Source organism: Scyliorhinus torazame, chromosome 13 (genome assembly GCF_047496885.1).
Source record: "Scyliorhinus torazame isolate Kashiwa2021f chromosome 13, sScyTor2.1, whole genome shotgun sequence".
NCBI classification, from domain to species: Eukaryota; Metazoa; Chordata; class Chondrichthyes; order Carcharhiniformes; family Scyliorhinidae; genus Scyliorhinus; species Scyliorhinus torazame.
Window position 1 is genome coordinate 187,374,405 of NC_092719.1, and position 22,811 is coordinate 187,397,215.

Consider the following 22,811-nt stretch of genomic DNA (forward strand, 5'->3'; position numbering starts at 1 on the left):
CTGAACAATAGAGCAACGATCTGTCTGGGAGAAAAAATTCCCCAAACACACGACATGCAACAAAAAGCATGATCCTGTTTGGAGGCAACAATTTCGGATTTTGCCACATACAATGCTCAGAAGAAATATATCCTTCCTGTCAAATAACTGGATGGATTTTTGTCATGGCTATTTTGCTGGCTGTCTGAAATTAGGTTGCAGATTTTGTTGTGGTTTATGATGGTAACATTGGCAGGTTTCAGCATCATTGGTGCTGTGAAACTGGCTTCAGGAGTCTGCACATGCACAGTTAAAGCACCCTAAACTACAACCATGGAAATTAATTGAATTAAAATGAACTTCCACCCTCGTGCTGTTAGTCTCTCTGCAAAAGCTCCTGAAAAGTTGTTGAGTGCGATATAACTGGGTTTATAACAACGTACTAATTTCATAATTACTGTTTAACATCATCAGAGGCCCAGAAAAGCTATTCTGCTATTATGGAATGTAAAATTTCACAATAAATGGTAAAACAATACTCCACATTTATCTTTTAAAATGTCTATCTACCTTCATTTTAGCTTCTATGCGGGCGGCACGGTGGCGCAATGGTTAGCACTGCTGCCTCACGGCACCGAGGACCTGGGTTCGATCCCGGCCCCGGGTCACTGTCCGTGTGGTGTTTGCACATTCTCCGTGTGTTTGTGTGGGTCTCACCCCCACACCCAAAAAGATGTGCAAGGTAGGTGGATTGGCCATGCTAAATTGCCCCTTAATTGGAACAAAAAATTGGGTACATTAAATGTATTAAAAAAATGTGTTTTTAGCTTTTATGCTTATTCAATCATCAAATTTAAATTAGAAGTGAACAATACCAGCTGCTTTTAACTTCTGAGTTTGCTGTGCGCGAATATGATTTTAAAAATGTTTTTCCCAATTAAGTGGCAAGTTAGCGTCGCCAATCCACCTACCCTGCACATCTTTGGGTTGTGGGGTTGAGACCTACGCAGACACGGGGAGAATGTGCAAACTCCACACAGACTGTGACCTGGGGCCAGGATCGGACCCGGGTCTTCGGTGCAGTGAGGTAGCAGTGCTAACTACTGCGCCACCGTGCTGCTCATGCGCGAATATGTTTGGCTACTTACCTGCCTGTGGACATCAGTGCTGCTGCATGCCTCTTGACCTGATGCCAGATTTACACTGCTTTAGGAAAAAGGAAAACCAAGCCACTGCGATCACTAGATTTTTGTGGGGCAACCTTCTTCCATATCAGCAGCGAGCACCATTCCTTCGCCGCTGACTACAAAATCTGGACCAGTTTTACATGGGCTGCACTGGATGGGTGACATCTTTATTTTCACTTCAAAGCAATTATGCAGAATGTTGCTTATGCTTTTAATGCTGAATAATTAGAAAGACTGCACCACATCCAAATCGAACAGCACCATCAAAATTGCAGCCGGAGCTCACGACCAGCATGCGGTTTTGACTCTGTTACATTAGACACATTTCAACAGATTGTGACCAGGACAATCGCAGACCTTAGGGGATCAAGTTCTGGAGAAAGGCTTCTGACCTAACATATCTCCCCTCAATTGTTTTTCCAGGAAAATTATTAGATGGGCCATCAATATAAGGAAAGACTTCTTAGATAAGCATGAGAACACACACCCAAAACACTCTCACACACAACCGTAGAGCAAAGGAAGATTCGTGGATAAATCCAGCACAGTAAGAATTAAAATTCTTTCACTCAGTGATGCACTGATGATGGTTGAGCTAGACTGGTTCAATGCGGGTTTTTGCTTTGAAACTAATTTGAGAGGGAACTCATGACAGAAGCAGTTCTTCCAGCAGTTCTTCGAGCAACCTCTGCAAGTTCAACTCAAATGCAATCACATTTGGCAACAGGAAAAGTTTGCGATGCAACGAACAATGCATGTGTCGCAATATAAATATATTCAGTGCAGCTTTCACATTTGAATATCTGTTTTGACCGTGGTCAGTAATGTGTAACAGCAAATGCCCAGCACAAAATCTCTGCATCATTTACTACGCTCTTCTGTACTTCTCCATAGGCCGAGGCATACTCCCTTTGGAAATTCTTTGTTATTTTGACAATGCTCCTTTAACATTACAAAACTGTGAGGTTACATGCGTGGGCCTCTTTGCAGCAGCTGACGACTTGTCCGCTAGACTTTAAACAATGAACTCCCCCTAATCACAAACCGGGTCAGAATGGCTAACACAAAGTCCCAGAGTCTCTGCAGCTAAAATAAAGCAGCAAATGGAACTGCCGTAGCAAACGTTCAGTCGCACCATCTGTTAAATTACTATGTGAAGGCAGCAGCTGCGAGCGATACAGATGCAGTTTCTGGACAGGGCCCTTTGCAATATTTGGACGGCAATAGGACTGGCTCCCTTTGGCCATCAGTCCGTTCATAGGTGGCCAGATGCTTTAATCTTTTATTACCATGTCCCGCATCTAAAATTACCTCTCAAGTTTATAAGTCAATGAAATTAGAAGTGCATCTGATTATTAGCTCTCGGGGTCAAAACAAGGAGGCAGGGAAAACAAGTCTAGACGTCTTTCAAAAAAAAACTGGACTGCCCAGTAGAACGCCAGACATCAATAAGACTCATATAATAAGCTTGTAAACACATTTACATTTGGTTGACTTTATAAAGCTATAATTTACTTCATATTCATTTATAGTGCTGCATTTCAAATATTTTCAAAGGAAATATAAAACTTAGACCTTTAAAAACATACTCCTGAGATTGCATGTTCATGCTGAACAAGCATTCAGTCATAATTATAATGAAAAAACAAAATTTGTTAGTGATTTTTTTGATGAATCGACAGTTGTGCCAGAATCTCAAAAAAACTTGTCGTACCAAGGTAAACCTGTAGTTTAGTTTAAAAATACCACTGTTCTCGACGGCTACTATTAATTAACAATTTTGCCATTTAAAGTTATACATTTGTCCAATAATTGGCATGTTTTCTGCCAATTAGTATATAGTCCATGGTATGTTCAATATGTCACAAACTAGCATAATATGGAGGCCTTGACTACATTCCTTTTAGTCAGGCTGCTGAGGAAGAGACTAAGTACCCCCCTAGGATGGGAGTGGGACATATTTGGCTACTCCTGTGCATTTCATGATTGCTTTTTTGTAATCATTCCAGGAGGCCTGGGAGAAATTTGTCTTTTTGATCCCATGGTGGAGAAATTGGGAAAGAGGAGACCACTGAAATACAAACCGTAAAATAAATGCAGAGTCAGAGTGAGAGAGCACTCTCCTGTTGACTCATCGAATTAATCCAGTCAGTAACGGAGTGACACAGACCATGGAGGCCCCGGGTTACACCCTTCGTCTATTTTGAACCAGGTCCGGGATTTGCTTGTGCAAAAGAACACAAGGATTGGCTCACGTGCCCCAATCAGAGGAGAAAAATCAGCAACCATCTGTTGGAAAGTAACTGAGTATAGCACCAGCAAGGAAGTTGAATAGAGCCAGAACATCCCCCGTATTGAAACAGAATGTCAATACTCTCTTTCAAGACTCTCACATGTCAAAGGGCGGCATGCTGGCATAGTGGTTAGCACTGCTGCCTCACAGCGCCAGTGTTCAATTCCAACATTGGGTGACTGTGTGGAATTTGCACTTTCTCCCAGTGTCTGTATGGGTTTCCTCCGGGTGCTCCGGTTTCCTCCCACAGTCCAAAGACTTGCTGGTTATGTGGTTTGGCCATGCTAAATTGCTCCTTAGTGTCCAAGGATGTGCAGATTCGGTGGGGTTACAGAGATAAGGCGAGGGAGTGGGCCTAGGTAGGGTGCTCTTTCAGAGGGTTGATGCAGACTTGATGGGCCGAATGGCCTCCTTCTGCACTTCAGGGATTCTATGGTTCCATATATAAAAAGAAAAGTTGATCTGCTGAGGAGCCAGCATTTATCGATAACAGTATGTCTAACGTATATTCAGCTTTTTCTGTCCCACTTTATATTTTCTATATTTATTTCACATTGTATATGAGACAGGCTCTGTTACTTACATTATCCACGTCCCCTGGAACACCTGCCCCTCTAACGTCCATAAACTTTGCTGTTTTCCGTTACTTGACAACGACATTGTTGCCTCTGTTGCGTGCAGACTTCAAGATGCACCTTTTTATACATAGATACATAGAAGATAGGAGCAGGAGGAGGCCTTTTGGCCCTTCGAGCCTGCTCCGCCATTTATCACGATCATGGCTGATCATCCAACTCAGTAGCCTAATCCTGCTTTCTCCCCATAATTTTTTGATCCCATTCTCCCCAAGTGCTATATCTAGCCACCTCTTGAATATATTCAAAGTTTTAGCATCAACTACTTCCTCCGGTAATGAATTCCACAGGCTCACCATTCTGTGTGTGAACAAATGTCTCCTTATTTCTGTCCGAAATGGTTTCCCCTGAATCCTCAGATTGTGACCCCTGTTTCTGGACACACCCATCATTGGTAACATCTTCCCTGCATCTACCCGGTCTAGTCCCGTTAAAATTTGATGTCTCTATGAGATCCCCCCTCATTCCTCTGAACTCCAGTGAGAACAATCCCAACCTAGTCAATCTCTCCTCAAATGACAGTCCCGTCCTCAAATGACAGTCCCGCCATCCCTGGAATCAGTCTGGTAAACCTTCACTGCACTCCTTCGAGAGCAAGAACATCCTTCCTCAGAGAAGGAGACCAAAACTGCACACAACACTCCAGGTGTGGGCTCACCAAGGCCCTGTATAATTGCAGCAACACATCCCTGATTCTATACTCGAAACCTCTCACAATGAAGGCCAACATACCATTAGCCTTCTTTACTGCCTGCTGCACCTGCATGCTTACCTTCATCAAATTGGTCCACTCCTTGGACCCATTTTGCACCAACTTTCAGTTCCCTGCACTCTTTCAGCCATCGTGCTCCCGGCCCATGCCCCAAAGTACATGTCGTGGGAGATCTCTCAGTAATTAAGAGGATTTAATTCATATTGCTATCGATCAGAAACTTTTTGATATTCTCGGACAATGATAAAATATGCACAAATGATATTCACAGCAAAATACCAATTAATTCATTTTGGATCTTTTAGCATTCTTGTGGCAATGAATATAAATAATTTCCAAATGCAGCCCAATAATGTTCAAACCCATATAGTTCAAGATGTAAGCTCAATGCCATCTCACATTAAAATGGAAACAACACAGTTTTGGGTTACTCAATAACTCACACCTGTCTCCTGCAACCTTTGTATTATACCTTGTTTTGCTCTGGAACTCGATATCTCCCCATTGCAAAATAACCTCACCTAACAAATGCCCATGCAGTACCTTGTAATTTAAAAAAATAACGATTATGTGCACCCAAGCCTCGAAATGATTTGTACCAGGAAAGCGTATGAGCTGAAACATGTGGAATGCCAGCGCAAATATTTCATTAATTCATGAATGAATCGCCTCACAGTTCAAAAGTCTGCAGCAATGATGAGGTCAGCTAAGCCAGCACTGCCTGCTGGCTGTAACAGTGTATGCATGGAGGAATGAGGCGCTCATAGTGTACATACCTAATGCATTATTCAGTATGCTATATTTGAGAGAAATGCGAGAGTACCCTACTACCATAGCCCAGCCACCAGACACGGTGATCACAAAGCATTTCATTTCTAATTTTAAATGACCGTGGTAGCCTCTCTGCCCAGCTGCTAGATGCGAAAGCATAAACTAATTGTATTCCCAAGCTGAATTTTAATTAACCAGATTTCATGGTAAATAGTAAATTAAGCTTACGCACAACACAACTGAAGTTTCCTCGTCTGTCACTGGAACCTAAACATTTATAATGCGCACACAAATGTAATCCACAGATGACAACACCTATACTTAGCAGACCTTTATAACCATCAAGCAAATGTTACCAGGAATACCCCTCTGAAAGCGATTATTAATAGATGACCCGATGGACACAAGCATCACCAATTCAGTGCTCTTCAAAGAAGTGAAGTCATCGCACTGTATAGCATAAAGCACACATCCAAACTAAGAAACAGGATCAGATTCACGTTGGATGTACCAAGAAATAAAAGCAGTGACAAGCTAGAGACACAAATACTGTACATATAATGACTATGTAACTGAGCAATGAAAGGAACACACTTGAACTGATCACATTAGATCATTTTCTAAACAGAATTGACTACAGTTATCACATTCCAGGATATTCCGACCATTTTGCCGCAGAAAGGATTGGAGATGGTGTTGCTTTAAATGTTCTGCACTAGAGTAAATGGAGGAAAAGAAAAGGGGCCAGAGATAATAAACATTCAAGATACTAAAGAGCTAACTTTGATGTTAACTCATCAGAGACTGCAAATAATAAAGTTTGTTATTTAGTCGCCATCATTGATCAACTCTTCACACCCATTACACTGGCAAGCTGCCACTCCTCGGCTTTCAGATGTGGTATACGTTTATGTTTTGAGTGTTTTTAGCGAATGATACAATACAGCTAGAGAGACTTTTTTTGAACAGGAAATCTCCAACGGCGGTTTGTTAGAGATGAAGTTGCTAGGGTTTGCACAGAGCCTAAGAGGTTAGAAATCCTGGAGGTCAGTTGAAGCCATTTTATTGAAGTAAACCAAGACAATCCAATCATGGAGAAGTGTTTTTTGTTACTCATTCGTATGATGGGTGTGTCAACTTCCATATCTAGTTGTCCCTGAGAACATGGTGGTGAGTTGCCTTCTTGAGATGCATTCCATGTACTGTAGGTATACCCATGGAAGGGCAGCACAGTGTGACAGTGGTTAGCACTGTTGCTTCACAGCAACAGGGACCCGGGATCGATTCCCGGCTTGGTCACTGTCTGTGCAGAGTCTGCACGTTTTCCCCTGTGTCTGTGTGGGTTTCCTTCGGGTGCTCCGGTTTCCTCCCACAAGTCCTGAAAGACGTGCTTGTTGGGTGAATTGGACATTCTGAATGTCCCTCTGTGTACCCGAACAGGCGCCGGAGTGTGGCAACTAGGGACTTTTCACAGTAACTCCATTGCAATGTTAGTGTAAGCTTATTTGCGACACTAATAAAGATTATTATTATGGCGTTGTTAGGGAAGAAAGTCCAGGATTTTGGACCAGCGATGAAGGAACAGCAATATGGAGCACGACCTACCAGCCACGTCATGTCCCAATGGGAGCTGGTAAATCCTGGGTGAAGCCTCTCACAGGATTCCCAACAGCAACAACCCCTTGCGGGATCTACCGAAGCCCCGCGAAGCGTTGGGATCAGGAAAGCCGCCCACAATGGACGGGACCAAGCCGCCCTAGGGGCCCCCCCTCTTCAGGCCTTGTGACAGTGACAGCAGAGAGGGGGTGGGGGGTCCAGGAACCATAGCGGGATGTCCTCACTTGGGGGCATGTGAGGTAGTGTCCATGTGTGTGGGGGGTGACATTGCCCATGGATAGGGGGGTGGTGTGGGGGACCCACAAGCTCACTTAGAGATCAAAATGGCGGCCCGATCTCGGAGTTCAGCTCCCCAGTGAATAAAATAATTCTAAGTGTGGGCTCAATAAGTGAGAAATGCGCCACGGCCCAAAAAAGTGTTGTTCGATAGCAGTGGGGAACCCGCCGGCAGAGCCAGCGGGAAACTCCCAGCAAAATGATACTTAAACACCTTGCCGTTAAATCGCGTCCATGGCATCAATTCAAGCTGCTGTGTGACTTGGGAGGAAGTTTGCCGGTCAAAGAGGCACTTTGGTCAAAGAGATAGTTTTTGAGGAGTGTCTTAAAAGAGGAAAGTGAGGTGGGACAGAAAGGTGAAGGGAAGGAATTCCAAAGATTCGGGCTGAGGATATTGAAGGCACGGAGGTAAAATAAAACATTCTATTGCAAAACATAATTTTCCATTATTACAAAATACACACAGGTATGGTACATGAATTTCACCATCAAATATTGACAACCCACTAACCCCCTCCCACCCCCTCCAACTAAATAAAGACTTAACAATCCTTCTAACAGCTGACAGTGACCAGCTCACTGAAAAAGGAAATGAATGGCTGCCATCTCGAGTAGAACCCTTCTACCGATCCTCTTATGGTGTACTTGATCTTCTCTAGGTTCTCTAGGTATGGGAACTCAATTAGATCTCCCAACCAAGCCAGGGCACTGGGCAGGGTAGGAGATCTCCACCCCAGCAGAACCCGCGTCTGGGCTATCAACGATTCAAAGGCGGGGACATCGATCTTCACCCCCGTCTGTAACACCGGCGAGTTGAAGGCACAAAGTTATTAAAATCAGTGATGCTGAAAGGACCAAAATCAGATGAGTGTAGAAATCTTCGAGGGTGGAAGATAAGGAAGAGCAAGGCCACAAGGGAATGTGAAAACAAGCTTGAGGATTTTAACATCAAGACGTTTAACATCAAGGTTAGCGAGCACAGGGGTGACAGGGGAACGGGATGTGGCGTGAATTAAGACATGGGCAGCAGAGTTTTAGATGACCTTAAGCTCACGGAGAATAGAATGTGGGAGGCCAACCCAAAGCGTGCTGCAATCGTCGAGACTAGAGGTACTGAAGGCATGCATGAGGGTTACAGTCGACAATCAGCTGAGGCAGTGGCAAAATCGGGTGATGTTATATAGAGATGGAAATAAGCGGTCTTAGTGATGGGGTAAATATACAGTTTGGAGTTCAACCTGGGGTCAAATAAGACAACAAGTTTGCAAACAGACTGGTTTAGTCTCAGATCATTGCCAGGGCGAGGAATGGAATTGGTAGCCAAGAATTGGATTTTGGAGCGGCACCAAAAGCCAAGAGCTTCAGTCTTCTCAATATTTACTTTGAGGAAATTTCTGCTCATTCAATACTCGATTTTGAGCAATAAAATGGGGGAGTTGAGAGCGGTGGCTGGGGATTACAACTGGGTGTTGTTGAGATGCACGTGAAATTTAACATTGTGCAGAGGGCCACCGTGTAGATGAGAAATCAAAAGGAACCAAGGACAGATTCTTGGGGGGGTATCAGAATGAAGAGTGTGGGAGCAGGAAGAGGAACCATTGCAAGTAATACTCTGGTTCAGACTAGGTAAACAAATAGTAATTTTGTTATATAGAACTTGAGTATTGCTGAAGATAGAGATGTTGTCGAAGCTTTTAATCTCGCACTCATCAGGACAATTTGCAAGAATACCAAATGGAGAGGGAATGACAATTTATCTGCCACGAGAAGTGTTGATTGGTTGGCAAGTGGACTCTGTTGGGTAGATGCGCGACCATGGAGCGTGCACCAGCTCCCAGTCTACCTCAGATTACTCTGGAAAGGCAATGCATCTGAACATTTGAGCAGCAGTGAAGCTAGCCATTTTATAGTGCTACTGTGCAGTAGCAACACAAGTGGTGTTTGCCACTAATGGGATATTGCCGTCAGTTCCAAAAGACCATCAGCCTATCACACAAATGAGTGTTGTGGCACATGAATTTCAGTACTGGTGTGATGCTCGATATGGGGGCCGAAAGACTGGTGGACAGCATGCCCCTCTGGATGTTCACAACAGGCAAGGTACTGTCTACCCAACCAGCCCATGCTTTCACAACTCAGAACACAGGGCCCAACATTAGGTGCGATTCCGCAATTGGGCAACATTTGGTAAACATTCCTGAGTGTGCCAAGGATTACACCGACAACCAGGTTAAGATCATCAGTTGGGCTCGCAATGTGGCACACCTAAACATATATTGATACACGGGGCTCTGCTCTTTATAGACAGAAAGAACATGTACACGCATTACGCTCGTTTTGCCTGAACAAAATAGGCTACAGCCATTCTCTGGTTCATTGCCGAGGGGCAATGCCTTGGCCAATCAGAGTCAACCTGCTTGATTTGAATTTCACAAAGCTTGGCAGTTTAACTGTCGGTCATGAGTTAATTGGTGCATTCTCCATGGCAGCACCTCCACCAATCAATCGGAGTCCATTTGCCAACCAATCAGCAATTTATTTTATGAAGTATAAACTGCTACTCCCTTGCCATTTGGTATTCTTGCAAAACGTCCTGATGAATGCAAGATGAAAAGGTCTGACAACGTATGACTTGGTAGTTAAATATGGAACAAGATGAAAGGAGTCCCACCCAGCTGGATGAGAGTGGAGAGGCATTGGAGCGTGGTGTGGTCAATCATGTGAAAAGCTGCAGACAGGTCGAGAAGACTGAGGAGGGACACCTTTGTCATAGTCACATAGGGTTTCAGTCCTGTGGTAGGGGCTGAAACCTAATTGGAAGGATTCAAACATGCAGTTCCCAGAAATATAGGAATGGATTTAGGAGACAACATTCAAGGACTTTGAGAGGAAAGGAAGATGGGCGGTATTTTACAAGGATGGTGGGGCCAAGGGTTGTTTTTTGAGGGGAGAGGTGATGACAGCAGATTTACAAGGAGAGAGGGATAACACCCGAAGAGAGAGACCATTAACCATATTGGCTGAAATGGGGACCAGGTGGGAAATTGGGTGGTGAGCCATTTAATGGGAATCGGGTTGAGGGAGCAGAAGAACCTTGTGGAAAAGATCAACTTGGAGAGGGTATGAGTCAAGGTACGAGAAAAACTAGAGAAAGATGCACATTCAGGGCTGAGGCAGGAGGGTAATTCTGAAGAAGCTTGGCCCAGCGAGCTGATGGAAGGGAGCAAGTCGGCAGAGGCAGCTGATGGTCTTGATCTGAGTGACAAAGAAGTCCATGAATTCCTCACACTTGTTGGAGGTGAGAGTGGAGGCCAGGGGAGAGGTTTATGGTGATGGTTTGGAGTAGAATCCTTCAGGGTGCATCCATCTTCGACAGTCGTGGTGCTACCGAGTCATCCCTAGTGATGGAAATTGAAGTCCCATCCAGAGCATATTCTGTTCAGTTGCTACCTTGAGTGTTTCTTTCAAGTAGTGTTCAACACAGAGGAGTACTATTTCATCAGTTGAGGAAGGACATTAGGTGGTAATTAGCAAGAAATTTCCGTGTTAATGTTTGACCAGTGGTACATTCTTCATTTATATTACTATTCGAAGATTAGTTGCACAAGTGAATTAAGTGTGTTTGATCATAACTGTTGTTCTGTATGCTCAGTTTACCGTACCGAAGCTTAATGATTCATGTCTGGCTTTGTCTCACAAAACGTTTGTTTGATCTACCAGTGCAAAGGCACAATTATCCAGTTCAGGTCACAACTGTGACATTCCAAGTTACATTACCATGCACGCAGATGTAGGGCAGTTTTGGCGAACTCTTCCAAATGTGAGATTGAAAGACAATGAATATTCACTACAGTGTGCAATTCAAAAAGAAGATTCCAGTTCCACAGAAGCGAAAGTAATGCAGTGCCCTGATAAGTACTACATCTAAAATACATTCCTGCATGCAATTCTTGTCCATAGGAGTCTCTTTACACATTAGACACAAGAACACAAGAAATAGCAGGAGTGGGCTACCAGGCCCTCAAGCCTGCCCCGCCATTCAATGCGATCAAGGCTGATCTATGCCGGCCTCAACTCCTTTTCTGTGACATTTCCCCATAGCCCTCTATTCCTCAATCTATCAAATATTTATCCACCTCCACATTAAATACTTCTAATAATCCAGCCTCCACCACCCTCCGGGGCAGAGAATTCTAGAGATTCCCCACCATCTGCGAGAAGACATTTCTACGCACCTCAGTATTACATGACCGGCCCTTTATCTTGTAGCTATGTCCCCGTGTTCGAGACTCTCCCACGAGCGAAAACATCTCACCATCTACCCTGTCAAGCCCCCTCAGGATCTTATATGTTTGAATAAAGTCATTCCTTACTCTTCTAAACTCCAAGGAATACAGACCCAGACTATTTACCTTGTGTTGCTCTATTATATATTTTCTTTATCTTTTCTTTTATTTTCATGTGCTAAATGATCTGTTTGAGCTGCTCGCAGAAAAATACTTTTCACTGTACCTCGGAACATGTGACAATAAACAAATCCAATCCAATTTAGTCTCTCTTGATTGGACAACCCTCTTATCCCAGGAATTAGCCTGGCGAATCTCCTTTATACTGCCTCAAGTGTTACTATATCCTTTTTTAGGTAAGGCCTCACCTGTACAATGGCATAAATTGCTGACAATTTGGCTAGTTGTACTGTTCACCTTGCACCACTGTAAAAGGACAATCACATTGGAACTCAAGGCTCAATAAGCTTTACCTGTCGACTGGCTTCACAGAACGGGACAACGTCAGGAAGAAAGTGAGACTATGGTCATGGTGTGCATTCGAAGGTCATAACACAGAATTTCAAGTGCACTACTGCAAAATGTTTTGGAAAATCAGGCTTGGAATAGAATATTAAACTTTTCTCATGAAATATGGCACAATAGAAATTGTGTTGCTAAAATTCCTAATCTAAGAGATGTCCGCTGGTGGCCATGGCACGAGTGGTTGCACATTAAGTGGCTCCTGCCCAAGCCTGCATTCTTTGGTCCTTTCCGCCCATTTTGCGAGGTGTTATGCAGGTGGAAAATGAAAGAACAGTGAGAACTAGTGAGTCTCCTTCAGTAGGGAATGTCTAAGACCTACCAAATGAGGAGTGCAACGAACAAAGGGAAACAGTCAGACCAGGAGGACTCTCGAGTTGCGATAGAGGAAAACATGACCGAGAGATCCAAGGCATTGTTGCCCACAAAATGGTCAACGGAGCAACTAGTGGAGTTCTTGAAGGCTGAATTCCAGCAGCAGAGGAAGGTGGCCTCAGAACACTTGGCTAAGGTGGCAGAGCAAGTGAGGCAGAGGTGGAGGGGCAAATGACTGACCTCCTGAAATGAATCGGTTGCACAGGTTGCTGAGGAGGAAGCCAAAAGCGGGAGAGATGCCGAGGGCGATCCTTGTGCGGCTACATTGCAACTTGGATAAGGAGAAGATCCTACTTTAGGCGAAGGGGACGAGAGAGTGTACCTGGGAAGGGCATGCAGTTCGCATTTCTCAGGACTTGGGAGCGGAGCTGGCCAAACGAAGGGCTGGATTCAATAGGGTCAAGACGGCCCTATTCAGGAATAAAGTGTGGTTCGGGGTGCTGTATCCTGTTCATTTGTGGGCCCCGTATGAGGGACAAGAACACTATTTTGATACTGCGGAGGAGGCGAGTAAGTTCCTCAGAGACCATGGACTGGGGGACTTTTGAGAACATTGGAACTTAATAATAATAATAATAATCTTTATTAGTGTCACAAGTAGGCTTACATAAACACTGCAATAAAGTTACAGCGAAAATCCCCTAGTTGCCACATTCCGGCGCCTATTCAGTGGATTCACCTGTGAAACGGACTGGAGGTGTTGTGCTCAGGGAAGGGGAACTGTTTATGTTTGTGCGGGGTTATGTTTGGCTTTGTTTACATTACCTACTGGGTTTAGTTAGTCATCTGCTTTAAGGTAAAATTATTATAACTTCTTATCCGCCCAGCGTTGAATGTATGCTAAAATGTCTTTGGTGGGCGACACGGGGTGCGGTAGGGTGGATGGAGGAATTCGGGAAGGCACAGAGGTTGGGTGGAGCGGAGGGGATGGAAGGATGTTTTGGGAGAGATGAAGCTGCTGCCTCGGGTGGGGTCACCCTGCTGGCAGGTAGACTAGTTACCGGAAGTGAAGTGGGGGATAGAATGGTGGAGGGAGAGGGGGAATGGTGTGCTTGGGTGCTGATGGATTTCTTTGTTCGTGGCTGGGGTGTGGGGCGGGGGTATGGTGGGACGTTTGGTGTTTGGGTTGGGGGAAGGGATGGGCTACTGATGTGCAAGGTGTTGGTGTCGCGTAGTTGGTTAAAGGGGGGGGGGAGACGACGACAATGGTGACCGCCATCTTGAGGCCCGGAAGAAGGGCGGGACGTGGGCCTGGAAGAGCTCATTAAACAGTGGATATGGCTGATCGGGGTGGGAGGAGGCCTTTTAACTAGGCTGTTCACTTGGAACGTTAGGGGACTGAACGAGCCAATCAAGAGGTCCCGCGTCTTTGCGTACTTAAAGAGTTTGAAGGCAGACGTGGTGCTCATGCAAGAGACTCATTTAAAGATTGCAGATCAGACGAGGTTGAGGAAAGGTTGGGTGGGGCAGGTGTCCCATTCAGAGTTGGATATGAAATTGAGCGTTGGGTTGCGGGGCTGGTTAATAAGAGATTGGCTTTCTCTGCTGGTAATATTGTGGCGGATCCTGTGGGCAGGTGTGTGATGGTGAGTGGGAGGTTTTTGGATGGACTGGATTTCCCGGTGATCGAGCAGGGGAAGGTACAGGGGTTGGGCACCCAGATTGGGCTGGGGGAAGTAATGGGGTGCGTGGGTTCATTGAAGTCCAGGAAGGCCTGGATCCATCGGGTTCCTGGCAGAGTTTTATAAAAGGTTTGGCACGGAAGTGGGACCTTTACTAGTAGAGATGCATAATGAGTTGGTCGGTGGGGGGGGGGGGGGGGATGCTTCCACCCACATAATCTCAGGCTTCAATTTCACTTATTTCAAAAAAGGATAAGGGCCCAGAGGAATATGGATCGTACCACCCGATATAGTTACTAAATGTAATGTAGATGTGAAACTGGTGTCGAAGGTGCTAGCAACACGTATACAGGACTGTGTGCCGGGGGTGATAGGCAAGGACCAATTGGGGTTCGTGAAAGGGTGGCGGCTGTCGGTGAACATTAGAAGGCTGTTGAATGTGATCATGATGCTCCTGGGGGCCAGGGAACAGAGGTGATAGTGTCTATGGATGCTGAGACAGCGTTTGACTGGGTTGAGTGGGTGTATTTGTTTGTGGTGTTGGGACGGTTTGTCAAAAAGGAAATGGGAAGAGGAGGTCGGGCGGGGGGGGGTGGGGGGGGTGGGGGGGGGGCGCGCATTAGAAGGCGGACTATGGAGTGAGGCCCTGTGAAGGGTAAACTCATCCTCCTCAGGTGTGAAACTGAGTCTCATCCAGTTCAAATGGTGCACATGACGGTTGAGGATGAGTTGGTTCTTTCCAGGAGTAGATGATAGATGCGGGCGGTGCGCCAAGGGGACCGGCGAATCATGTCCACATGTTTTGGACATGCCCGAAGTTGGAGGAGGCCTTTGCGGGAACTGTGTCAAAAGATCTGGAGGGGGCGAAGGTGGCGCCGAGAATGCAGGTGGGGAGAGAGGCTGACGTGTTGGCCTTTGCCTCCCCGATAGCCCAGAGATGGTTACTGATAGGGTGGCAGGACTCAGGGCAACCTAAAGCAACGGTGTGGATGAACAACTTGGCAGTGTTTCTGCACCCGGAAAAGACAAAGTTTGCGATCAGAGGTGCAGATGAGGGGTTCTTTGCGAAGTGGAGGTTGTTCATCGACTTCTTTAAAGAGTGGTGAGATGTCAGCTGGGGGGGGGGGGGGGGGGGGGGGGGGTGAGGGGGGGTTCTTTTGTCACTGTAGTTAGAAAATGGGCAGAGGGAGTGGACTGAGGCAGAGGGGTTTGGGTGTCTGGAGTGCAGTTAATGAAGGATGTTCACTGGTGTTGTTTTTCACTTTTTCTGTAAATGCCTCTAATAAAAATATATATATTTTTAAACAGTCCTAGTCTCCAAGGGGAAAGATGATCGCAGGCAGCATAAGGGACACAACAGGAAATGCACCTCTTATTGGAATCCAGTGACCTTTCCTTTAGCAAAATGTGAATTTGACTGAAAACAAGATCAGGTTCAGATGTGAACGGTTGAATGATCGACAAACATTTAATATCTACTCCCACTTATGGTAAAGAGCCACTTTGATGAGTTACTGAAAAGTAAAAATGATTACACGCTTAGATTGACTGCTCTCTCGTGATGCTCAAACCATTAGGGGGCATTGGAACGCAACTCAGATCAATGAGATTTATATAGTCTGTGCATCAACCAACTCCGAGCTGCAGGGAAGCATCAAACCTCCATTTATTTTGTGAAGTAAACAGTTACTTTCATGTCACATTCAGAAATTTGAATACCAAATACAGCACATTGTTTTAATCAAACCAGCTCACAGAGCAATTATTTTACCAAGCTCAGGGGATGAAAAAAAACAATGGATGTACTCTGGGAGGTCAGCAATTATATATCTGAATTCAAGTGTAACAGAGAAAGCCTGTAAATCTGAACAGTGTAAGCAGCAGAATGAGAATCTCAAACATAATTTTGCATGTAAATTCTCTGCTAAATTTGGAAACTTTAAAAAAAAAACAGTACTTAAAGACTATTCAGATTTTAATTAATTCTGGTTGAACAAGGCTTTTTCAGTTAGAAAAAACAACTTTGGCTCAGTCATAATAGAAATCTTAATACAGTGAAAATGTTGTCATAGCAACCAAGATGTCACTATGGAACCTTTCTGGAATATTCAACCTAATGATGCACAACTTCCACCATGACAACATTTTACAAAGACGTTTGACTAGGTTACTAACCAACCAGCATAAAGATAACAGTCTACAACTCATGGCTTCTGTAAAGTAAATTTCTAACTTATTAATGTGCATTAAAATTATCCCCAATTAATATTAATGACGTGCCAATATAAATGTTAAATGCTTTTTCAAAAAGATAAAATTCAATGTATTTTTTTTTAGTCATTGATATATTAATCTCACCAGAGCACTGGGTTTGTGGTTTTTTTATTATACTTTTTGAAAGCTGAAACCAGTGAAACAAAAAACAGATTTAAATTAAAGTAATTGACTTCAGAACTTTTGTTGGGAGCACAAAGTTTCAAACATCTATTTATCCGTTGGTAGGGAAATTACAACCAGTATGCAAAAGGGTCACTAATGCTTTCCGTGAATCACATGATCGGCTGGGTTCAATGTGTTACAATTACCTTAAATATACAAATGGCACCTTATGTACAAAAAAAAGAGGCAAACTGCTAAACTTCTGGAAACTTACATCTGGACATAATTTAACTGCAATGAACAGTTTCTGGACAACAGAAAACCTACAGGGCCCCATTTACACTACAACTGCTCATTATTAATCAAGCACGTTTCATGTCTCCGTTATTAAAATAAAACCCCTTTAAGCAATGAAATACAATTTTGCCAAGTGATATCCAAACATGCACATTGTACAATGTAAAAAAGTGTAAGATAGTTAGTTCTGTAAGATGCCTTAAGCAGAAACTAAAACTTGTAGGAAAATCTCAACTGTTCCCAAATTCGGAACAAACGAGTAGCTCAACAAACTTATTGCTAATTATAATCAACAATTAAGTTGTAGCGCGCAAGAAAAGGGTTATTTGGGGTCGATAATCAAGTTGTATCAACGTAAAACTACAGGAGCCGTGGGTTCCTATTTGATCTAGAAGTATCAATGATGAATGCAAAGAAAAAACATATTAGGCCATAATGTGCAAGCAAAAAACCAGCGAAGAGCACTTGCCACCCTGAAGTGCAAACGCTATAAGAAATTCAGACAAAGGTTAAACGCCAAATTCCAAAGGTATCTGTTGGAAGTGCGCTATTCTGGAGGTAGCTTTGTAAAAATAGTATCTTGCTGTTTGAAATACATTGAAAGGCATGAAGTCCTATACCTGTACAGCAGAGATGAAGCAAAGCTGTTACAGGAAGCTTGTCTTGCCCATTTCAGTATTGAGACTCTTTTGATGACATGATGCGTCTGAATTACTGTGAAACAACCTCTCTGGTACTGGAAGTTAACTATTACAAGTGCGGATTCCCATTTCCTCAGGTTTAATTGTTTACCCATGTAAAATTTAGTTTAAGCTTTTCCTTCGACTACATTTTCCTTTCTCTTTAAATCCAATGTTTCAATCCCTCGATTACTCCTTCGGTACCTTATTTGACATTGATTTCACTTCCTTTGCAGCCTTCATGCTGTTAATTTAACAACCCTTCAATTTGATTGCTTAAGGAGTTAAATAATTGCTTGTTAATTCAGGCCCCAGATGCCCCTCACTGTGACATTTTTGGCTTGTACTTTCAGGAACCACAGCACAATATATCATCTCTGTTAAACTGGAAAGGGCAAAACTGTTTGCTGCCCTGCAACTGTAAAATATGGTCCACTGTTTCCACCCGTCAAAGCAACTCATGCACAGCAATGTTCACATGGTCACGTCATTGGTTTAAAATCAGAAAGTGCAACTGACTTTAATACACCTGGGCAAATGCAGCTCATTTCTTCTTAGAGTAAGTGGCACAATAATAATAATCTTTATTAGTGTCACAAGTAGGCTTACATTAATACTGCAATGAAGTTACTGTGATAATCCCCGAGTCGTCACATTCTGGCGCCTGTTCGGGTACACCAAGGGAGAATTCAGAATGTCCAATTCACCGAACAAGCACATCTTTCGGGACTTGTGGGAGGAAACGGGAGCATCCAGAGGAAACCATGCAGATACGGGGAGAGCGTACAGGCTCCGCACAGTCAGTGACCCAAGCAGGGAATCGAACCCGGGTCCCTGGGGCTGTGAAGCAACAGTGCTAACCACTGTGCTACCGTGCAGAGAAAGGAACAGCAATGTGGCAACAGACTTAAAAGCATCGAGCAAAAACCTGGGGCTCCCACATGATTACGATGTATATTGGTATGTAAATGCAGGATGTGAAATGAAATGAAAATCGCTTATTGTCACAAGTAGGCTTCAACGAAGTTACTGTGAAAAGCCCCTAGTCGCCACATTCCGGCGCCTGTTCGGGAAGGCTGGTACGGGAATTGAACCGTGTTGCTGGCCTTCCCTGGTCGTCTTTAAAAGCCAGCGATTTAGCCCAGTGTGCTAAACCAGCCCCAGATCAAAAAAGTGAAATGAAAATTGCTTATTGTCACAAGTAGGCTTCAAATGAAGTTACTGTGAAAAGCCCCTAGTCGCCACATTCCGGCGCCTGTTCGGGGAGGCTGATACGGGAATTGAACCGTGCTGCTGGCCTGCCTTGGTCTGCTTTCAAAGCCAGCGATTTAGCCTTGTGCTAAACCAGCCATACATGTATGGGTATGGGATGTATGGGTCTGTGTGTGACTAGGAGTATGGAAATGCAGGATGTATAGCTGTGTGTGTGACTAGGAGTATGGAGATGCAGGATGTATGGGTCTGTGTGTACACAGGGGTATGGAAATGCAGGGTGTATGGGTGTGTATGTACATATGGTATGGAAATGCAGGATGTAGGTGTCTGTATGTGTACATAGAGGTATGGAAATTCAGGATACATTGGTCTGTGAGTACATAGGGTATAGAAATACAAGATGTATGGCTGTGTGTGCGCTATGGGGTATGGAATTGTAGGATGTTTGGGTCTGTGTACACACAGGGGAATGGAAATGCAAGGTGTATTGGTCTATGTGTACATAAGGGTATGGAAATGCAGGATGCATGGGTCTGTGTGTACATAGGGGTATGGAAATGCCTGATGAACAGCAGCTTTGTTAAAATTTGAGTAGCTATTTAGCAACTCCATCGCATTATGGATTGTAGAACTGCTATTGCGGCATTGTATTATAGAAGGGGCTGTTTCCCCAAATGTCTTACACTGGCCTCAGTGATGTATGACACAGGTCAAGTTTACCAGTCTTCTGAAACTTGATGAAGCTGTAAACGAGCCTCTAACATTTGTCTAAAATACATAAGTTGTTCCTCTAAGATTCAATTAAAACCAGATGTAGCTCAGAGTGTACAAAATCAGCCCAGCTTAGTGAGCCACTCTAACTTGCAAGCAAAAAATCTTTTTAAAGAAGATGATGTTACTTATTACATGAAGCCAAACAGTAACATAGCGGCGACAAGCGGACTCTAAACACATATAACCTGTGGTCTGCGCTCTGCCACTGTATTATTTGACTCTTTCTCACTGCTCCCATTTCTCTCCACCCATACTCTTTAGTCCAGTGGCAGGCAACCTAGTCTAGTGAGTGGGCCGCATGAGTGGCCCTCCTTCATATCAGTGGGCCGCAGGGTTGAAATTGGGCGTGTTCACTAACCATGGACCCAATGAATTAGATTGAATACATTTAATACACGCTGAAATTTTTCTAACAAGTTATAGAGATGCTTAATAATTCATATATTAATAGAAGTTGATTAATCATCAACTTCAAATGATAAAAACAAATACAATATTAATACTTTGGACGCAGAGGTAACCCATTGCTCTCTCAGTCAATGTTGTGTGCAATCAGCAACCACCTACTTCACTTTTTGAAAATAAATTTAGAGTATCCAATTCTTTTTTTCCCAGTTAAGTGGCAATTTAGCATGGCCAATTCACCTACCCTGCACATCTTTGGGTTGTGGGGGTGAGACCCATGCAGACACAGGGGGAATGTGCAAACTCCACATGGACAGTGACCCGGAGCCGGGATCACCTACTTCACTTTTCTTTTTTAAACAATCTTTATTGTCACAAGTGGGCTTACATTAACACTGCAATGAAGTTACCATGAAAAGCCCCTTCACTTGCTTTACGTGTGTGTCACTTCAGTCATACCAGTAAGAAACAAAACTATGTAGACCAAAAATCTCCCCCCCCCCCCCAATCTTCGGACACACAATATTCTCACTCTACCATATGCACTGAGACAGGTCCAAATAGGCCATTTTGTTCCCCTCACCAGGCCCAGTGAGGCACGCTCTCTTTCTCTCGGTCACAAGCGCAAAGTAGGTAGTCGATATATCCAGATATTTTCCCCTTCTATCAGGAGGGTCCTGGATATCGATCCAGAGGTTGGCATGCTCATTAAAGACAACTCACTTTGTAAATGAACGGTGTCTTGACACTTACTAACATGGCATATTGCAATATCAGGCACTCCCGGAGTGCTTTGCTGTGCAAGTTAATAAAACGTTAATTCCAAACAAAGTTTTGTCTGCTCAACCTTTACGCAAGAAAATGCAATAGTATTACAAGTTCCACTGGCATAAGAGATGTCAAGATGACCTGCTGTCCAACTTTTGTTTTAAAAAATGTCATATTAAAATTTTCTGAACATAAACACTAACAAAATCCTTATCTTGGAATATGTTGCAAAACTGGGTTCTTCTGGTTGAAAGTTTAGTTCTTGCGCAGTGTCTACCAGCAAAAAGTCACTTCAGCAGTAATGCAAATTGAAACCCTTTGCTTTAAATTCTGAATTATGCAATTTACCAAAATGAGCCAGAAAAATGATTGGTCTCCACATAAGGAAGGAATACATCAAGAACATGATGGATTAAGTAATTACCTCAGCAGCCTGTGTCTCTTGGTGCAGAAGAGTTAGCCCTGTAAGGTCTTCCAGGAAAGAATGAGAAGAGTTGAATACATTAGCTAGGAACTGAAAACCATCTTTTTCAAAGTGATCAAGGACCTGAAAACAGACAAAGATGACAATAAAATTAGCAGAATAAATAGGAGAATGCACAATGCTGGAATATGACTATTAAAAACCTTTGTCGAGGAGAACCAGCCAAACTATAGCAGCAGAAGAGAACAGCCTGCTCCAAAACTCACCAACACAGCACCTCTGGCCATCTGCTTCTGTTTTCCCTACAGAGTATCAGCTAACAATATGCTGAAACCTCATGCACAATGCTCCCTCAAACACACAGTCTTGTCAATGCAAATGCATTAGATGTCTACGGTTTGGCTTTCAATGCACAGAGTTACTCTTTTATTGTCCGGGTCAAACTCTTCAGTGAGAAACGTTTATTTTGGGAAGGATTATTCAGCGTGTTTACCATTTTTCTAATTTGGATCCCGAAGTGCATAGTTAATTGTGTCAAACAGAGACATGGACCCTACTGTCGATTGTATTCTGTATCCTCTGAAGGCCATGCTCTCAGTGTGACACGAGGGCACAGTCCACAGCAAACCAGTAATTCACGTGTCATCTTCGATACCCAAGTCCAGAATTTCAGTCATCTCAGGTTGAAGAGATTGCCACCTCTTCTGAATTGGACGTATATTCCATCAACCAGTATGATGTATGAGCTAAACATAAGTGCCAGTTCTTGCACTGATTCATTAGGCTATTAATGGCATCTACCTACAGGACCAGATTCCTATCGCATTAATACAGTGGGTTTACAAAAATGTTTCTTTTAGAAGATTTAATTGACAAAGACGAAGGCGATGCATAGATTAGAACCGAACCCCAACAGTGCAGGAGACCATTCGGCTCATCGAGTCTGCACCGACCCTCTGAAAGAGCACCCTACATAGGCCCACTCCCCCTCCCCATCCCCATAACCAAGTACCTCCGTCTAACCTTTGGACACTAAGGGGCAATTCAGCATGGCCAATCCACCGAACCTGCACATCTTTGAACTGTGGGAGGAAACTGGAGCACCTGGAGGAAACCCACGCAGACACGGGGAGAACGTGCAGACTCCACACAGTCAGCCAAGATCGGAATTGAACCCTGGTCCCTGGCGCTGTGAGGCAGCAGTACAGTGGCACAGTGAGGAAAGGTGTAATCTACAAAGGAAACAATGGTCTTTCATTGCTTTAGCTGTCTATGTTATGTAATTCTGAAATCCTCCATCTCAAAATCATGAAATAATGCTTCAAGCTGAACTACAAGCATATCACTGATTCAAATAATTCAATGATAGTCATTTCAAATTTGTTCATACATTGTAACATTTTTGTCTGGACAAAAATCAGGTCTCATTATATTACAAAAGAATATACAACTTAGACAGTTCATCAACCCTGCTAAAGCCAGTTCTGCCATTCAAAATTAAAACAAATCTCATGAATGTATCGGTTTCCATTGGACTTGTTACACATTTATAGAAGTCCAGTTTCATCCAGTAGATTATGCTTTGCTGAGCAAT

The 22,811-nt window shown here is 43.7% G+C and overlaps 1 protein-coding gene across 1 annotated transcript in view; it reads right to left on the reverse strand.

Moving 5' to 3' along the window:
- atg7 (ATG7 autophagy related 7 homolog (S. cerevisiae)) overlaps positions 1-22,811 on the reverse strand; it is a 190,483-nt gene that overhangs the window by 72,625 nt on the left and 95,047 nt on the right. The window contains exon 17 of the mRNA XM_072472593.1: positions 21,218-21,340. Coding sequence (XP_072328694.1) covers positions 21,218-21,340 — 123 coding nt within the window. The remainder of the gene's footprint in view (positions 1-21,217; positions 21,341-22,811) is intronic.